Source organism: Sceloporus occidentalis, unplaced genomic scaffold, assembly GCF_023333645.1.
Source record: "Sceloporus occidentalis isolate IW3139 unplaced genomic scaffold, rSceOcc1.0.p SCAF_1, whole genome shotgun sequence".
NCBI classification, from domain to species: Eukaryota; Metazoa; Chordata; class Lepidosauria; order Squamata; family Phrynosomatidae; genus Sceloporus; species Sceloporus occidentalis.
In genome coordinates, this window is record NW_028316981.1 from 152,454,937 (window position 1) to 152,470,386 (window position 15,450).

Consider the following 15,450-nt stretch of genomic DNA (forward strand, 5'->3'; position numbering starts at 1 on the left):
TAAGCCATCAGTGCTGCTGCCTAAGCTACACCAGTTTACTACCTCTTAATACCAAAGTGTTATCACAGAGTTCTTGTCTAACTTGTATTCTTTTGCCTAACCAATATTCTTCATGACCTGATAGGCTGGCATGGCATCCTGCATAAAATGTGTTCCATAACTTTTTAAATAGCTGCATGTGTTGCTATTTCTCTCACACTCAGCAGAGGGAGTCAGACTAACCTCCAGAAAGGTGCTGTTCCAGAGACGACCCCAAATATTGAGGACAGCTGAGCGGTCAAAGCTGGAAAGGGGGCACTGGAAGAGCTGACAACGAGCAGTGCCTTGAGCACAATCCTGAAACATGAGATAAAAGGTAACAGATTATGTTAGAGCCAGCAAAAGAATCATAGGTACCCTGTGGTCTGAGTGGGGGTCTGCCTCACTCTGAAATATGAAATGAGGTATCTCTTCTGTTTAGACATGAGCGGCTTCTGAAGAAAATGCAATATCAGGCAGACACATTTTTCTTTTTTTCCAATGATACCATCTGGGTATCATTTTAAAATCCTGATGGATTAAGATAGACATTTTTGTTTGGGTACCTCCCAAGGGTAACTAGTTGGGTAGCTACATGCAGTGCCCACCAACAAACCATCCCCCTTTCACATGTCTTGCTGTTTGGGTGGCTGTAATGATACTATAAATTGCAGAATCTGGTTTCTAGCATAGAATGTATTTGCTACATGAGAATCCTGAGAACTCCCATCTTACATTTAACATCACCAGTAAAGGTTTCTGGACCCCAAGATTTTAGAGAAGCAATGCAAAAGTTTGTCTGCCTAAAGGCTCTCATGTAAAGACTAGGAGGACAAGGGTGAAATAGAATTTTTGCTATACAATGGCAGGCACACCTCTGTTAACAAAGCCTTTGACAAAGATGCTCCTTTAAAAAAATATTTTTATAACAGGCAGTCCTCCTTCCTGTTGGTTCTCTGTAAGGTGGAAGTTTTTCAGCAGCACCAGCATTGGGAAGGTGAAGGTGGGCTGGAGAAACACAGACTTCCACTGTGGGGCTGCACCACTATGTCTGCGATAAACAATGCAATAAGGCTTGAGCTGGGAAAAATGGGATTCTACTCTAGCTAACATTGTAGCTGCAGGTGCCTACCTATATTATAGGCAATACAAGCTGCAGTTGCCTCCAGAATCCCTTACTGAATATGTGTGAACAGCTAAATAGAGGAAAAAAGGGGAGAGCAGATCAGCTTGACTCTCCAGCTACCCCTAGCATGTTAAAAAAGCATAGGTATAGAAGTCTGGCCACCAAAGTGGAAATCATAGAAAAATGGAGGCTGGTGAAAAGGGAAGAAAAAAGCATTCCTGGATGAATTTTGAAAGAAGCTTTCAAGTCGTCTCTAGAAATTTCATAATGTCTTTGTTTATATATACATATCTGACATGATCTGACGGTTTCATTTCACATTTATATATTGTTAGCTTTGATTAAAAAGTTTGCTGAACTATAGTTAAATTGCTCTCCTTTTGTGTGGTATAGGAACCTCCTGTAAGTATATTTTTTTGTATTTTGTAAGTCCCCTTGAGTCCCAGTCTGAGGAGAAGCTAGGATATAATTAGAGGGATGGATGGATCTCTGTTCTTTCCATGTTATTTCTGCCTCTAGTAAAAAAAATTTCTGCTAAAGAAATAATACCCAGAACACATATATTTTATTAACTAAAGTATACCTGTATGGACAAACTACATCCTTCACATAATTGGTCTTTCAAAATTCTAACATGGTTGTTGTATAATGAAAGCAAGTTGTAAGGTTGCAGATTTTGTACCCTTGGGGTGCCAGATGCACAACTACCCTTATAAATCATAGCTTCTTGAATCTGCATTCATTTTTTATAAATAAAAAGTATAATTATAATTTTATAATTACATTTATTAGTAGTTTATCCTTTTCTGTGCCTGGGTGAGTGTGCAGGGATGACTTGTCCCTGAATGTCATGCTGTGCACTTGGTTTCATGCTTGCATGACAATTTTATGGATGGGTGGAATGCAGCCAGTCTCGACCACTGCCCTTGGACAGAGTCTTACCAAGGTAGCATTTTTTCGCCTCTCCCAGTACGTCAATGGCCTGCTGGCTATCTCTGTCTGCTGAGCCTCCCGCTTCTTCCTAGCTTGATAAGGAGGCTCCTGAAGAAAAGAGTAGAAGATTAGGAATGTTGCAAATACTGTCACTTTCTATTCTCAAAACAGGAACTATAACTTCACCATTTCCTCAAATAAGCAACATATTTGCTGTGTAATTTCAGATATTCACCCAAAAAAGAGCTTTTGCAAATGCATTCATCATTTCTGGAATTGTGAATAATATCAAGGCTAAATTTGCAAATCAGGTTTTTGGGCTTTCGGGGAGGGCAGGCAGATCACAGTCCCAAATATGATTATTAGAGAAGAGAAAAATATCTGCAAAAGTAAATGCTTGCAGTTGGACCAATGTGGGATCACACAGAAAAATACAGTCCTTTAGAGGTGCTTTGCTTATCACAAGCAACACAGCTAATCAAGAATTTGGTGGCTGGTAGTACCTGTATCAGAGCCAGTGTAGCGTAGTGGTTTAAGGGTTGGACTGTGACTCTGGAGATCAGGGTTCCATTCCTCACTTGCCATGAAACCCACTGGGTGACTTTGGGCAAGTCACATGCTCTCAGCTTCAGGGGAAGGCAATGGCAAACCTCCTCTGAACAAAACTTGCCAAGAAAATCCCATGATAGGTTTGCCTTAGGGCCACCATAAGTCAGAAATTACTTGAAGGTGCACCACCACCATCACAACAACTACGACATACTTATATCAAGGCTGTGTGAGCCTGTGAAGAAGTGGGATAGGGAAGTCATACACTGCCCTTATCACTACAAAATGTTCTCCATCTTTGCCTCAGTCCCATGACACTTACTAGAGTAAGATGCAGTGGGTTCGGTTTTGGGGAGCAGGTTGTGCGCTGCTGAGGTTGGGTTGATAGCTCCAACTTCAAGGGATAGAGGAGCCACTTTCCATTTGCAATTTCATGGGGCCACATGACATTGAGGAAGGCTGAGCCAAGAGTGTTCAGTGACTGGCCCCTGTTTGTGACCTGGGGGTGAGAGAGACAAGGAAGGAAAAGGTGCATGTGAAAGTGCTACCCAAAGGCAAAGGTAAACACTTCACCCATCCCCCTACAGCAGGGGTTGGGAACATCTGGACTTCCAGATGTTGGACTACTACTCCTACTATCCCTCTTTATTGGCTGTATTGGCTAGGGCTGATGGAAACTCTAGTCCAACAAGACCAGGAAGACCATAGGTTCACCAGCTCTGACCTTAGATTTTACTCAGTACACACAGTGCCATGTCTCAATTACATTTTGCATTAATCTCCATACATAAAATCTCAATGCATGACATATGTAAGAGACCACAGTTTGTTTGAATCTGGGATAACTAATATTCACTGTTTCTCTAGCTGTTAGAACAGGTGCAATCCCACATTCATTCCTAACCAGGCACTATAAAGGAACACTTGTAGCTGTTTTGCAGGGTGCTTAAAGGGACAAAGAATGCTATCTACCACATATCTCTTCTGACATGTTCTCTCACTATAAAATTATGACTCCTGGCTTCAGGTACTCTCGCTTCTAGCTATAATCCATGAATCTGCTATAAAACATCCTCCCACAACATAGCACCTCCTGATGTGTTAAGACTATGACCCACACTTTCTGAGGATGATGGGAGTTGTAGTCTAACACATCAGGAGGTTTAGTATGCAAAGGGATCTTGTAACACTTTTGAGACTAACTGAGTGAAAGATGTACAATAAACTTTCATAGACCTGGTCTACTTCCTTAGATATCAGGAGGGTGGTAGTTTGAGGAGCAGGAATTAACAAAGTGGGTTACAAACAAAGCCTCAAGGCTGATCAAGAGGAAACACTCACTCACCGTCACCTTGTAGAGCACGGGACTGCCCACCTCACTCTCTTTTTTCATGGCACTCTCACCCCGCACCTCTCCACTGTAGAAGAGCTGATGTGGTTCTGCCATTCTAGGGAATGAGAGAAGGGGAGAGACAATATTGGATGCACAGAACTCTTAGTAGGCAGAAACAGTGAGACATTCACCCTCTGCCAATCTGGAAATGGTTGTGCTATGATAGGCATAGGCTGTAATGGTTCTGGGTACAAATAGAGGGTAGATTGTTCTGTTAATTTCCATTGGACATATGAAAAAAGAATTTCTGATGTCAGTTGAATTGTGCTTGCAATTCCTCATTCTCAAGTGGGGAATGCGTTTCATTCATAGCTAAGGTTGGCAGGAATGCTCAGGCAGGTGTCATGTTCCATACCAGCTCTGCTCCCCGCAAATTCTGACCAAGGCAATCCAGAATTCTCCAAAAGGTATAAAATATGAAGGCTAAATAATATTTGTGTATATTAGTGATTTTATTTTTGCCAGCCACAAGGGAAGTAGCTCCCAGCATCTGAAAGCATGGTGTTGGAAAGAAGTATAAAGAAAGCACTTTGTGCTTCTAAAATCAAAGGCATAGCACAAGACAATTGACATCCACCTTGATCCTAATAAATGCAGACCCCTTCTGGCAACCTTACAGAACTCATCTGCCAAACAGACCAATCTGTATATTTGCATCAGTTCATATTCAGCTGTGGACTGTAGCTATGGAAGCTGCAGAGTAAATATGGAACATTTCACAGGAAGAGGATACCTAGAATTTCTCTCATGCTGTAGCCTTTTCCTGCATGGAAGTATCTTGCAGTGGTCCTCAGTGAAGAATGCATATGGAAAATGTCCTAGGAAGACTGACTAGCTAATTGCACCTGTCCTCTAAAACCCACCAGCAAATATTATTAGGCTCATGGCTCTCCATCATGACTCTTTCTTTCTTTTTTAAAAAATTAAAATTTATTAATACATTCTAAAACAAAACATGACAAACAGTACACCAAAACAACAATAAATACAGGCAACAACCCAGATAAGGCCCTGAAAATTATAGATAAAAGGTATATTCAGGGATCCTGAAAGACATCTTTCCATAAAATTTTAGCTAAAATTGTGGGATGTCTAGAGACTAAATCTTGCTGGATGTATTCAGTAAATGGGTGCCAAATCTTATGAAAGGTCAATCCAGAGTGTAAGCCTCTGTTGTTATTATCTGCCATTTTCTCCATAAACCATTAAATACATGGACTCATTTACCATTTAAAACTAGTTCCATTACTTGAATACTATCAAGTTGGTCCATCAATGGTACCTCACCCCAACCAAACTGGCTCGTATGTCTACCAATGCTAATCCAAAATGCTGGAGGGGTTGTGAAGTTAGGGGAACCTTTGTACATATGTGGCTGGATTATCCCTTAGTGCATGAGTATTGGACAGAAATTTTACAACTGATCTTCAAGATCACTAAACAAAGTATACAATTATCACCACTCCTGCTCTCCATTTTTTGTGAATGAAAGTAAAGCCCTGCAGCATAAAGAACTTATTAGTTTGCTTCTGGATGTTGCCAGGCTTGAGATAGCCAAGAACTGGAAAACTGGAAAGTTGAATATTGCAGGATGGTGGACTAGATTCTGGGACTTGTGGTTAATAGAGAAAATGGTCATGACTCTTTCTTGTGTACTTCCACTCTGCATGTATCTGGCAGCAGACACCAGCTCTTCTTTTTATGTTATGCCTCGGTACCATAGCTTGACAAGGGAATCACATTGACTGGAAGTGAATGGAAAGTCTTCCCATGTGGCTCTTACCCAGCAACAGAGAGTGGAAGCTCCATGACCACACGGGCACGTGCTATCAGTGGGGCCAACCCAGGCTGCTCCGAGGTCCTGCAGGCAAAAGCAAGAAGTGAGAGATGTTAAGCCAAGATAGTGTTTACTATCATCATGCCAATCTGCCACCTTGTCTTTCCCTTTGATGACTGTCTAACATTTCCTGTACATTCCTCACAACCCCTGACCTGATGAATCTAATCTCTACAGTGTCCTGCAAACACACACACACACACACACACAATTAAGGGATTTTCAAATAATGAACAAACCCAAGTAGCTCAAGAATTTAGGTTTGGCCAGCTGACCTTGAAATACCTTAGATCTGGGCTATCATGAGCAAAGTTGACTTCATTAAATTACCTAGGAGATGGGGGTCTGCAAACCTGGCAGAGGAATTCTTGCTAGATAAATCCTTTGATTTATCTAGCAATTTCAGCTCTTGGGAGGAAGAGAAGTAATACTCACGTGCTAAGTTCTAGCCTCACTTCCAGCTCTGTGGTCTCCAAGGTAATGCCAAAGGTGCTGAGAACAAGGTAGAACCGAAACTGAGGGGAGAAACAGAAAGGGGTAGGGGGTGAGGAATTTGGAAATAAAAAATGTGATGAAACATAGACAGTTACTTTTATGGAGGTGATTATGGTCTTGGTCACTCTGTACGTCACCTGTGCTCCACGTTTCATGGGGTTCCCAAGCTCACATTCAACATAGGAGGCATTTTGGTTAGACATACAGGCTGGGGCCTTCTCCTGTAAAAGATAAGGTTATTGATCATATGTTTGCAGAGGCTGTATATTACTGTATGCTGCCGCAAACGAAATCTAAATTTGGTGCCATGTGGTGTGAGTAGAACAAAGAACTATAAATTGTGGTTTAACCTGCATCAAGTAATTTCCTCCCCCTACCTTAGAAAAAATGGCAAAGACTGGAGCAACAGAAGGATACAGAAAATGTGGGTAAATGAGGTATAGGCAGTAGCTCTATGAGATGCTATCATAAACTGCCCAGTCTCTACCTTTTCTTCAAAGCATAGGAAGCAGAACTAAACAATTGAATCCTGCAATAGAACTGCAAACAATGTAAGTGCTACCAGCCACCAGAACTGTAACATCTTTTGGTTTTCTCCATTGCCAGTGCTTCTTTAAAAACTGGAGCACAGCCATGCTTTCTCTTCCAACACCAAGAATGCAATTTGACACCACTTTAACTGCCATGGCTCAATGCTGTGGAATCCTGGGATTTGTAGTTTGTTGTGGCACCAGAGTTCTCTGAAAAACTAGGCTAAACATCTCACAAAACTACAAATCCCAGAATCCCATAGCATTAAGCCATGGCAGTTAAAGAGGTGTCAAACTGCATCATTTCTGCAATGCAAATGCAGCCTGAGAATCCTCAAGCCTAGCTGTGTAGGCTTCCAGTGGCCACATAATATCCACGGCCTTTGGCCTTTGCAAATACACTGTCCTCTATTGTGCTCTTCTACACTGGAATCTTCAGTGCATCCCACCACATGGGACCACTGCCAGCAACCCAACACTGCTACCTACAGTTCCACCTGGCAGAATCTATTCACACCCCTATAAAACTAGCATGGTAACACACGTGTGAGGAACAGAGGCTTTCAAGTTTCAATTGCAACTATGCTATCTCTGACAGTATTCCTATTCCACAGTCTCAATTATTAATGACCTCACATTAGGAGTGTAGAGCATATTCAGAGAAAAGGAATGTTTTGGCAGATCAGGATACCCCATCAAAAAATTATCACCTGATGTGTTTCGGCACATCAACACATCCTGTCAAAAAATTATCAACTGTAAGATCGTTTGCCCTTGCAGGAGAACAAAAAGATCAGCACTTTTTTTTGTCAGTACCTACAATAACAAAAAACACTGGCTTTTGTGCAAAGCATGTTTACAACATTTATGCAAAGGAAGTAGCAGAATGGGGGGGGAGTGAAAAAGTGCACAGATTATTGCCATTTTGCTAGTGGGGTGAAAACTTTTTTTCCCCATTTTCACATACAAGAACAAAATAGGTGAAGCTGTGCATCCCTTCTCCACATGACAATTTGAAGAGCCAGTCCTTCAAATTCCACTCAGCATTCCCCACCAGCCTCAAATTTATCCTTTCTGGAAAAGGCCTCCTTTCTGGAAAAATAATTCTGAATGCCATCAGCAATCATCCTATGCTACAGCAATGACCCAGTCCCACAGATCAGCTCTTCCCTTTATTCCTTGCCACTGGGATATATTGCAGCAGATTCCAAAGCATACCGTGGCATTGTAGGGACGCATAGCAGAATAAGGCAAGGTAGGTGGCAGAAAGACAAACAGCATGGCTTCATGAGCATCATCTCCATCCTGCTGTGGGTGAGCAGTATCTGAAGGAAAATTGGTGATGAAGATCTCAAGGGCTACTACTTTTTGGTCACTCATGGAAAAAATGTCTAAACCATCATCACCCCTAGAGGAAAGAAATAGAGCCTTTCATGAAAGTCTTGTACTGCTAAAATAATCACAAACTAGAATAGCTTCAGAGGAAGAACTCTTTGAGCAGGCTAACTCCTTTTAAGAAGTACATAATGAGAGAAGTGACACCTAGTTGTGTACTGGTATATTGTGAGGTGCAGTCACTCATCATCGTGGTCCCCACAGCCATGCCCCCCCAAAAGAAGGCAAAAGTGATGGCAACTGTGTTAATCCAGTTCAACAATAGTTTTAGCTATTTTTGTGTGCATCTCTAGGGCTTTTGCACAGCAAATTGGTCTTAACTACCCATTCAAGACTAAGTCACCACAAAACAGCACTGTATTAAACAGAGCTAGCTCACAACAATACACATATTTAGGAAAAATCCTCTCTGCCCCCCCCCCAAAAAAAACCTATACTGAGGATTTGTAGCTAAGCTCAGGTGTGAAAAAGAAGCTTGAGGAAAAGTGTTGGATGATGGTATGGTTCCAGTATAATCAAAAAGCCACAGCATTTTGACTCTGCAAGTCCTGATTTCACTGCAGACATGACAAAAACAGTTGATGTCAGCTAAATCTAGAGGAGGGTCTCAACCTTTTGCATGTTAAGGCTGACTATAGCAACATCCTTTTATATAAATCAGAATGCTGAAATGGAATGTAATGGACAGCCACTTGTATTTTTGTTCACTGATGACTACTGTGTGTCATGTGCAACACCCACATTGTCAGTGCTAAATAAATGCCAAGTAATAATAATATACTAGGTTCAAAAGAGAAGCCATATCCTGCTCATACCTGGGCAGGGGATGGAATAGAGCATCATCAATGCGAGAACTGAACTTATAGCTCAGCTGCAGGTTGCTTTGACAAATCTTGTCCTCTCCACATCCCTGCTTCAGGAAATTCACCTGTAGGAGGAACACAATGCCCAAAGATGTGGAGGATTAAAAAAATGAAAAAGGTAATGCAACTCCAAAGGCATTCCAGAAGGGTTTGTCAAGGGCTGGCTCAAGATGCAATATGGAACTCCAGCTCATGCCCAAAGGATCATACTCATTCTCATAATACAAGGTATAGGTTGCATGAGCCCCAGTTTTACTTCTCCTACCCTACTGTCATTAGCTATGAATGAGACGAGGAAAGGGAGAACTGCCCTAATTCATCCATGACTGCTATGCTTATTACCTCTGTCCTCTGAGTATTTGGTGGCAGGGCATTTAGGACAGGCAACAGTGGCCCCAAAGTGGCTCCCGAGGTCTGGCGTCTGTTGCGGGCATGCTTGATGTTGTAGCTCACCAGCACAACTATGGGGCGCAGCTTGTCACGGACATGATCCTGCAATAGAAGAAATCAGTTTAGGAACAAGGAACTCTTTTTCTCCAAGAAACAGGTTTTGAATAGATTTCACCTAATGCCAGTCATGTCCCTGCGTCTTTTTCTTCAGAATGGTAGGAAATGCAAGCTGTGGGGTTTATGGCCAATATTTCATGCAGAATGTGGTGGCCAGTAACAGAAATGGTGCAGGAACTTAATGGTGAGAGTAAATCCATAATGGTAAAATCCTTAAATACAAACAGTTCACAGGTTCACTATTATTTAGTTTATGTATAAAAATTAAATGTGTGCCAAGTGCTTGTTGGCACTAACAGAGCAGAGCAAAGACAGAATAAAATGATTTCCTATTGATCAACTAGATGTGTTTTTAAAATGTATCTCCAGAAGTTATGATTTTTTAAAAAAATCTAGAGAGATGTTTTGAAATGAAAGCTAAACATTCTGAAAGATAACTTATTTTCTAATGTTTGTTGTTTTGTTTGGTTTTTTTTTATTTATATACCGCTATTCCAAAGATCATAGCGGTGAACAGCAAGTAAGCTAATTAGCAAGTAAGGTAATTTGCCCCCAACAGTCTGGGTACTCATTTTTAGCGACCTCGGAAGGATGCAAGCCTGAGTCGAGCTTGGGCCCTTTTGCTGGTCTTGAACTCGCAACCTTGTGGTTTTGAGTGAATGGCTGCAGTACAGGCATTTAACCACTGCACCACCAGGGCTCCTTTCAAATGTCCCTTTCAAACTGTTGGTTTAGAGTGATGACAGACACATGGCAACTATATAGGTACTTTGGGAAGTGGTGATATATTTAAATTTTATATATATATATATATATATATACATATATATATATATACACACACACACACACATACACATGCTGTGTGTGTGTGGGTGTGTATAGCAATAGCCATAGCAAATATAATTTAAATTTCCTGTCTATTTCTGAACAGCAATGAAGTCTTCAATGGGGGAAGTGCCAGAATAGCATTTCTAGTCCTGCTACAGGAGAAAACTCAAGCATGGAATCTGAAGCAAGGGTGGGGTGGCTAGTACTAGTACCATAATGTTCATGATAACTCTCAGGTTCTCTTACTCCTTCAAGCACAGCTTCTTCCATATAGCTGAGCTAGAACTGTTCTGGCTGACTGACACTGAGAGACTGACCATCTTTCAATAGCCCTCATGCTCTGGTGTGGAGACCCACCTTCATCTGCATTGTGGCCTTGACACAAGAACGAACATGTTGTTGAGGCAGCTGCACTGTTCCTGAGTACTGATGCTCGGGATCAGTTGTCTTCCGGTTTTGGAAGGTGAATCTGGGAGTCTGGAGTAATTCCCAGTGGTCAGCATCAGCATCAAACGTGTATTCAAGTGCTAAAGGAAGGAGTGGATACTATGAGTTTGGGATTTGGGAAAGGCTGAGAGAGAAAAGATAGAAATCTCCTTCTGTTGGTGCCAAGACTGAGGCCAGTTGATTAAATGGGGCTCCTTTGCCTGGCATTAAGGGGAACATATGCTAGGCTGACTCAAGACATTTTTGCTGCCTGAGGCAAAGGATAGGATTGTACCTCCTCTTCCTTGTTCCACATATAGATCCAAATTGTCTTGGCAGTGGGAAACTGTTCACCACATTTGAAGCAGAAGACTAATTTTGGTGCTAGAAGATGAGCCTCGTGGCACACAACAACTTTATCCTACAACAAAAGCGTGTGGCTTTTCCCCTGACATAATGATATCAAGGACCTCAGGACTACTAAGTAGAACTGATTATAGAGCTGACTATGGTGTGGTCCAACCAATACTCACTGATGGATGGGCTGTAACTTGGAGGGTTGGCTGTGTAGCTGAAGCAGGCTCTCACATCCACACTATGGAAGGAAACAGACAAGGAGGCTCACTCAGCAACTGAAGTGAATTAGCATGGGGATGCCCCCTCTCCCTTCTCCAGGGTTCAATGGGATGGCAGTTTCAGCTTTTTGAATTTGTCATGGTGAAGATGCCACTCCCTTCTACCAGCTACTCTTGAATTAGGAGAGGCAGGGATAGTGAATTTTCATTGCCCCAGAACAGAAGAGGCCAGTATGTCAGATGTGCAGTATTAGATGTGTTCCCAAAGAGTGTGGCTGCACTGCAGTGTTGTTGCATTCCATGATCACTGAGTTTTCAAAAGCTCTGTTTTAAATATGAACAATAAGGTGTCCAAAATCACTGGGCAGATCTATTCTGGTGAAAACAGCTCACCCAGAAAGCCACAGAGATGCTAGACGGGTATCATAATGCTGGTTCTGTTCACTGAGTCAGATGCATATTTGCATGCACTGTCAATGCATGAGACCTGAATCCAATTGAAATAAATTAGAGGTCCTGGTTCCCCATACTGCCCCTCAATTATAACTAACCACCCCTGCACTTGACTCTGAATTTCAAATATTTTGATACGGGTGGGCATATGTTTGAACTAACCCAGATAGGCTGCGCCGCAGCACCATCGCCGGCCATGCCGGAGGACTGAGAGCAGTGCCTTCCCACCTGTACCAGAGTTGCCTCCCCCGCCAGCACGGCAATATTACCCAGTCCCTTTCCTTTTTTAAAAACCCTCACAGCAATGAGGCTTAGAATCTTGGTAGAGCTTGTTCGACTGGGTCTGCAATTCAAATGAATTATGAGAACACTCCTCAGATTTGAAGGAGATGAATGGAAGGATTAGAAACTTTGCCACTGCTCCAAAAATTTGGAATGACCTGCCGGAAGAGATCGACCAATTATCCCCATTAGAGGCTTTCAAAAAGGCAACAAAAACCTTTCTCTTCCGGCAGGCCTTCCCCGATTGATAATACCCAGAACCGATTGAATCCGCCCTTTCCATCACCTTTTCTCATTCGTGGATTGTGTAATAATTCTGATGCTTTGTTATATATATTTTAACCATGTTTTTACCATTTAATTTCATACTTGGGAGGGAGGGTTGAGCTAGCGTCTTGTGGGTTTTGTTGTTTTTATCCCTGTGTATTGTATACATTTTGCTGTTACCCGCCTTGATCCCCAAAACGGAAGAGGCGGGAGATAAATAAATATTTCATTCATTCATTCATTCATTCATTTTCCTTTCTGCTCACCTTAATTCCTTCCTGGAGTTCAGAAGAGAAAGTTTTGACGTTCTCTAGTGTTTAAAATTCATCCCAGCAGAGCAGGTGTGGACATCACTTAGCCTTCCAAGGCCCACTTAGCCTTCCAAGGCCCGCTCCCAAAAATCATAATGCCAAAATTCAGCAGAAAATCATGCCACCAAACCTTGTTAATAAACCACTAAGCCATTAAATCACAAAATTCTTACTCCAAGGGGATTGTCATGGTTTTCCACCATACAAACCTGGCATGATTTGCTGCCAAATTTTGGTGGTACTGCAGCAGGGGAGTTGGAGGGGGTATAAAATTGGCCTCCAAGCCTATCACAGTTGTTCACTCTTCGCTAAATCAAATATCTACCTGGGAGTGTTAAAAATACACCAGTTTCCTTTTGTAGCCATGTGCATTAAGCTTATGGACAAAAGTGCCAGTGTATCCATGAAAGCATAGCTTGACATCAGCTGAGAAAGGGAATAGGAGGAGATGCAGAACCAGGGAAGTTCAGTGATGGAAGAAGAGAGATTTTTCTTCCCCTTACCAGATGCCCTCAAAATACCGGCAGTTCATGTTTTCCAGATCAACATTCTGGGGGTAGACGGTGATATTTCTGGAGATATGGATGACAGGTCGGGATCTAGAACAGATATTGGATATTCATAAGAGAGTGCACCAGTTGTAGACAATTGGAGCCTCATGTCTGGTAAAGTAATAGACAGTGGGACCCTAAGTTATATCACATTTTTCTTAAGATGAAGGTTATTTTCTCAGTGCTCAGGAATCCCAAGAGAGCAACCAAGACACATGGAAAAGCTCTCAAGTGTAATAACAAAGTAAAAAATTTAAAAAGCAAAGTGTTACATTGTTTTTCCTATCTCCCCTTCTCTGGTTTTCTATACCAAAAGAGCCCCAGGTGCTTCCACCATTCTGTCAAGTTGTTTCCAATATCCATTACAGCTGTAGCAAAAAGGGAAATGCCATAAACATCAAAAACACAGTCATGGTACAATCCCAACAGCAGATGCCTTCTGCAAGCAATTACTTTTGCATAAAGGTTTGGCTGTTAGTAAAGTATGGTCTTGGTTATTTCGATTGCCATCCCTTGGTACTGACATAACTCATAAGATTCTTGATAAAGTTCCCCCAGGGTAACCAATAGCCTTGAGAAAATTCTTTAGATAGTCCACTGGTGTGTCATATAATCAGTTTCAAACAGTGGCCAGGACACAGATATAGAACAAGAGGTATCTGAATGATATGGGGAGGGCAGATAGGATCTAGTGGCTGGGGCTATGGGGGTACCAGGTGACCCAGATACCACCCAGAGTTTGTTGAAGCAAACTGTAGGTCTTGAATTGCCACTCCAGGCTAGACCTACTGTTGCCTGGCCTCACTGTATGCAGCTGGTTCTGCTCTAATCCAGGTGTCTCCTCTTACCCTGTCACAGTTCTCTAACACAACATCCTACAGATGTTGTAGACTACAGATATAGTCTAAATGTAGTTCAACTGCCATTATCCCCAACCAGGACAAGATGAGAGGATCTCACAATAAAGGAGGAAGACCACTAGTTTATAAACTTAATGGTTAAAAGAGTTCTACTTAAGAGAAAGCTGTACATTATGGCAGGGACGTGGAAATATGGTTGGGATGAGAACCAATAGGGTGAGTTGATGGGTTATGGTTTCCATTATGTAAAATGATCAATGAGGATTTACCTCACTCTTGTTCCTTTTTTATGCTTACCTGTATAGCACAACTGTGTCAGCAAGTGATCCTACAAGAAGATCTGGGTACATATTTCCATCAATATCCAAACCTCCAGAAAAGGAGTAGCCAAACATCTTAATGCCAACACTCTCTCCAGTCAGGATCTGCAGTAGATAAAGGGGCAGAACAGGAGAGTAGCAATCAATAAGATGGGAAACTCATTGTGCAGGAAGGAGAAGCACACAATTCTCAGAGACGAAAGGAAGAAAGACAGCAGGGGCATCAAGTTTCCCAAAACACACATACACCCCAACTGCAAGGCAGGGGAAAGGGGTAGACAGACCTGAGCAGGTTTGGTGACAAATCCCAGATTACTGCCATGATATATATAGACCTTGCCATCACCATCCAATGGGGCTCCAACTGCAAAGTCTGGAAAGAAAGTAATAGTCCACTCACCCCAAGTGCCTCTTTCTACCTTCATCTTTCCTGGTGACAGAATTTTACAGACATGACATAGCTGCTGTTGTATGGTTGTACCAGGTGATTAAAAAAGAATGGTGCATAACCATAAGAACAACTTTACTTTTGCACCAATTGTTTTTAAATCACCCAGTACTTGATTGCTACAGGCCCACATGATGGAATCAGTCATCACCATGTTACGGAAGTATCCGAAAGCAAAAACAGCTCTGACAGCTTTGAATACCTTCTGCCCATATTTTATGCAAAGCTAGCCTAATTTCAGTCTCTTACACACAAACCTAAACTTCATAATCACAGCAGAGTACAGAACATGCACACTCTTTCCCTTTACTCTTCCCTGTAAACTAGGACAGCACAAAATACAGACATATTCCTAAGATCATCATACTCTCTTACATTTCTTTCTGTCATACACACTCAAGTTCTGGGTTCCTCAAGATTGCCAATGTGGTTCCTCCTGCCTGATCCCAAGAACTAGCATCTACCACAATTCTAGAGACA

The 15,450-nt window shown here is 42.0% G+C and overlaps 1 protein-coding gene across 6 annotated transcripts in view; it reads right to left on the reverse strand.

The window, feature by feature from the left end:
• The window catches only part of ITGA7 (integrin subunit alpha 7), an 83,216-nt gene that overhangs the window by 6,674 nt on the left and 61,092 nt on the right, over nucleotides 1–15,450 (reverse strand). For 5 of the 6 annotated variants that reach the window (XM_089477712.1, XM_089477684.1, XM_089477674.1 and 2 more), the window contains 15 exons: nucleotides 14,807–14,895; nucleotides 14,500–14,627; nucleotides 13,295–13,390; nucleotides 11,437–11,498; nucleotides 10,835–11,004; nucleotides 9,482–9,631; nucleotides 9,092–9,204; nucleotides 8,100–8,289; nucleotides 6,489–6,572; nucleotides 6,292–6,371; nucleotides 5,803–5,880; nucleotides 3,972–4,074; nucleotides 2,949–3,125; nucleotides 2,087–2,185; nucleotides 223–336 (listed from right to left, as the gene is read on the reverse strand). In XM_089477712.1, the coding sequence (XP_089333838.1) occupies nucleotides 223–336; nucleotides 2,087–2,185; nucleotides 2,949–3,125; nucleotides 3,972–4,074; nucleotides 5,803–5,880; nucleotides 6,292–6,371; nucleotides 6,489–6,572; nucleotides 8,100–8,289; nucleotides 9,092–9,204; nucleotides 9,482–9,631; nucleotides 10,835–11,004; nucleotides 11,437–11,498; nucleotides 13,295–13,390; nucleotides 14,500–14,627; nucleotides 14,807–14,895 (1,733 nt within the window). The remainder of the gene's footprint in view (nucleotides 1–222; nucleotides 337–2,086; nucleotides 2,186–2,948; nucleotides 3,126–3,971; nucleotides 4,075–5,802; nucleotides 5,881–6,291; nucleotides 6,372–6,488; nucleotides 6,573–8,099; nucleotides 8,290–9,091; nucleotides 9,205–9,481; nucleotides 9,632–10,834; nucleotides 11,005–11,436; nucleotides 11,499–13,294; nucleotides 13,391–14,499; nucleotides 14,628–14,806; nucleotides 14,896–15,450) is intronic. The other variant, XM_089477702.1, reaches the window with a different exon arrangement.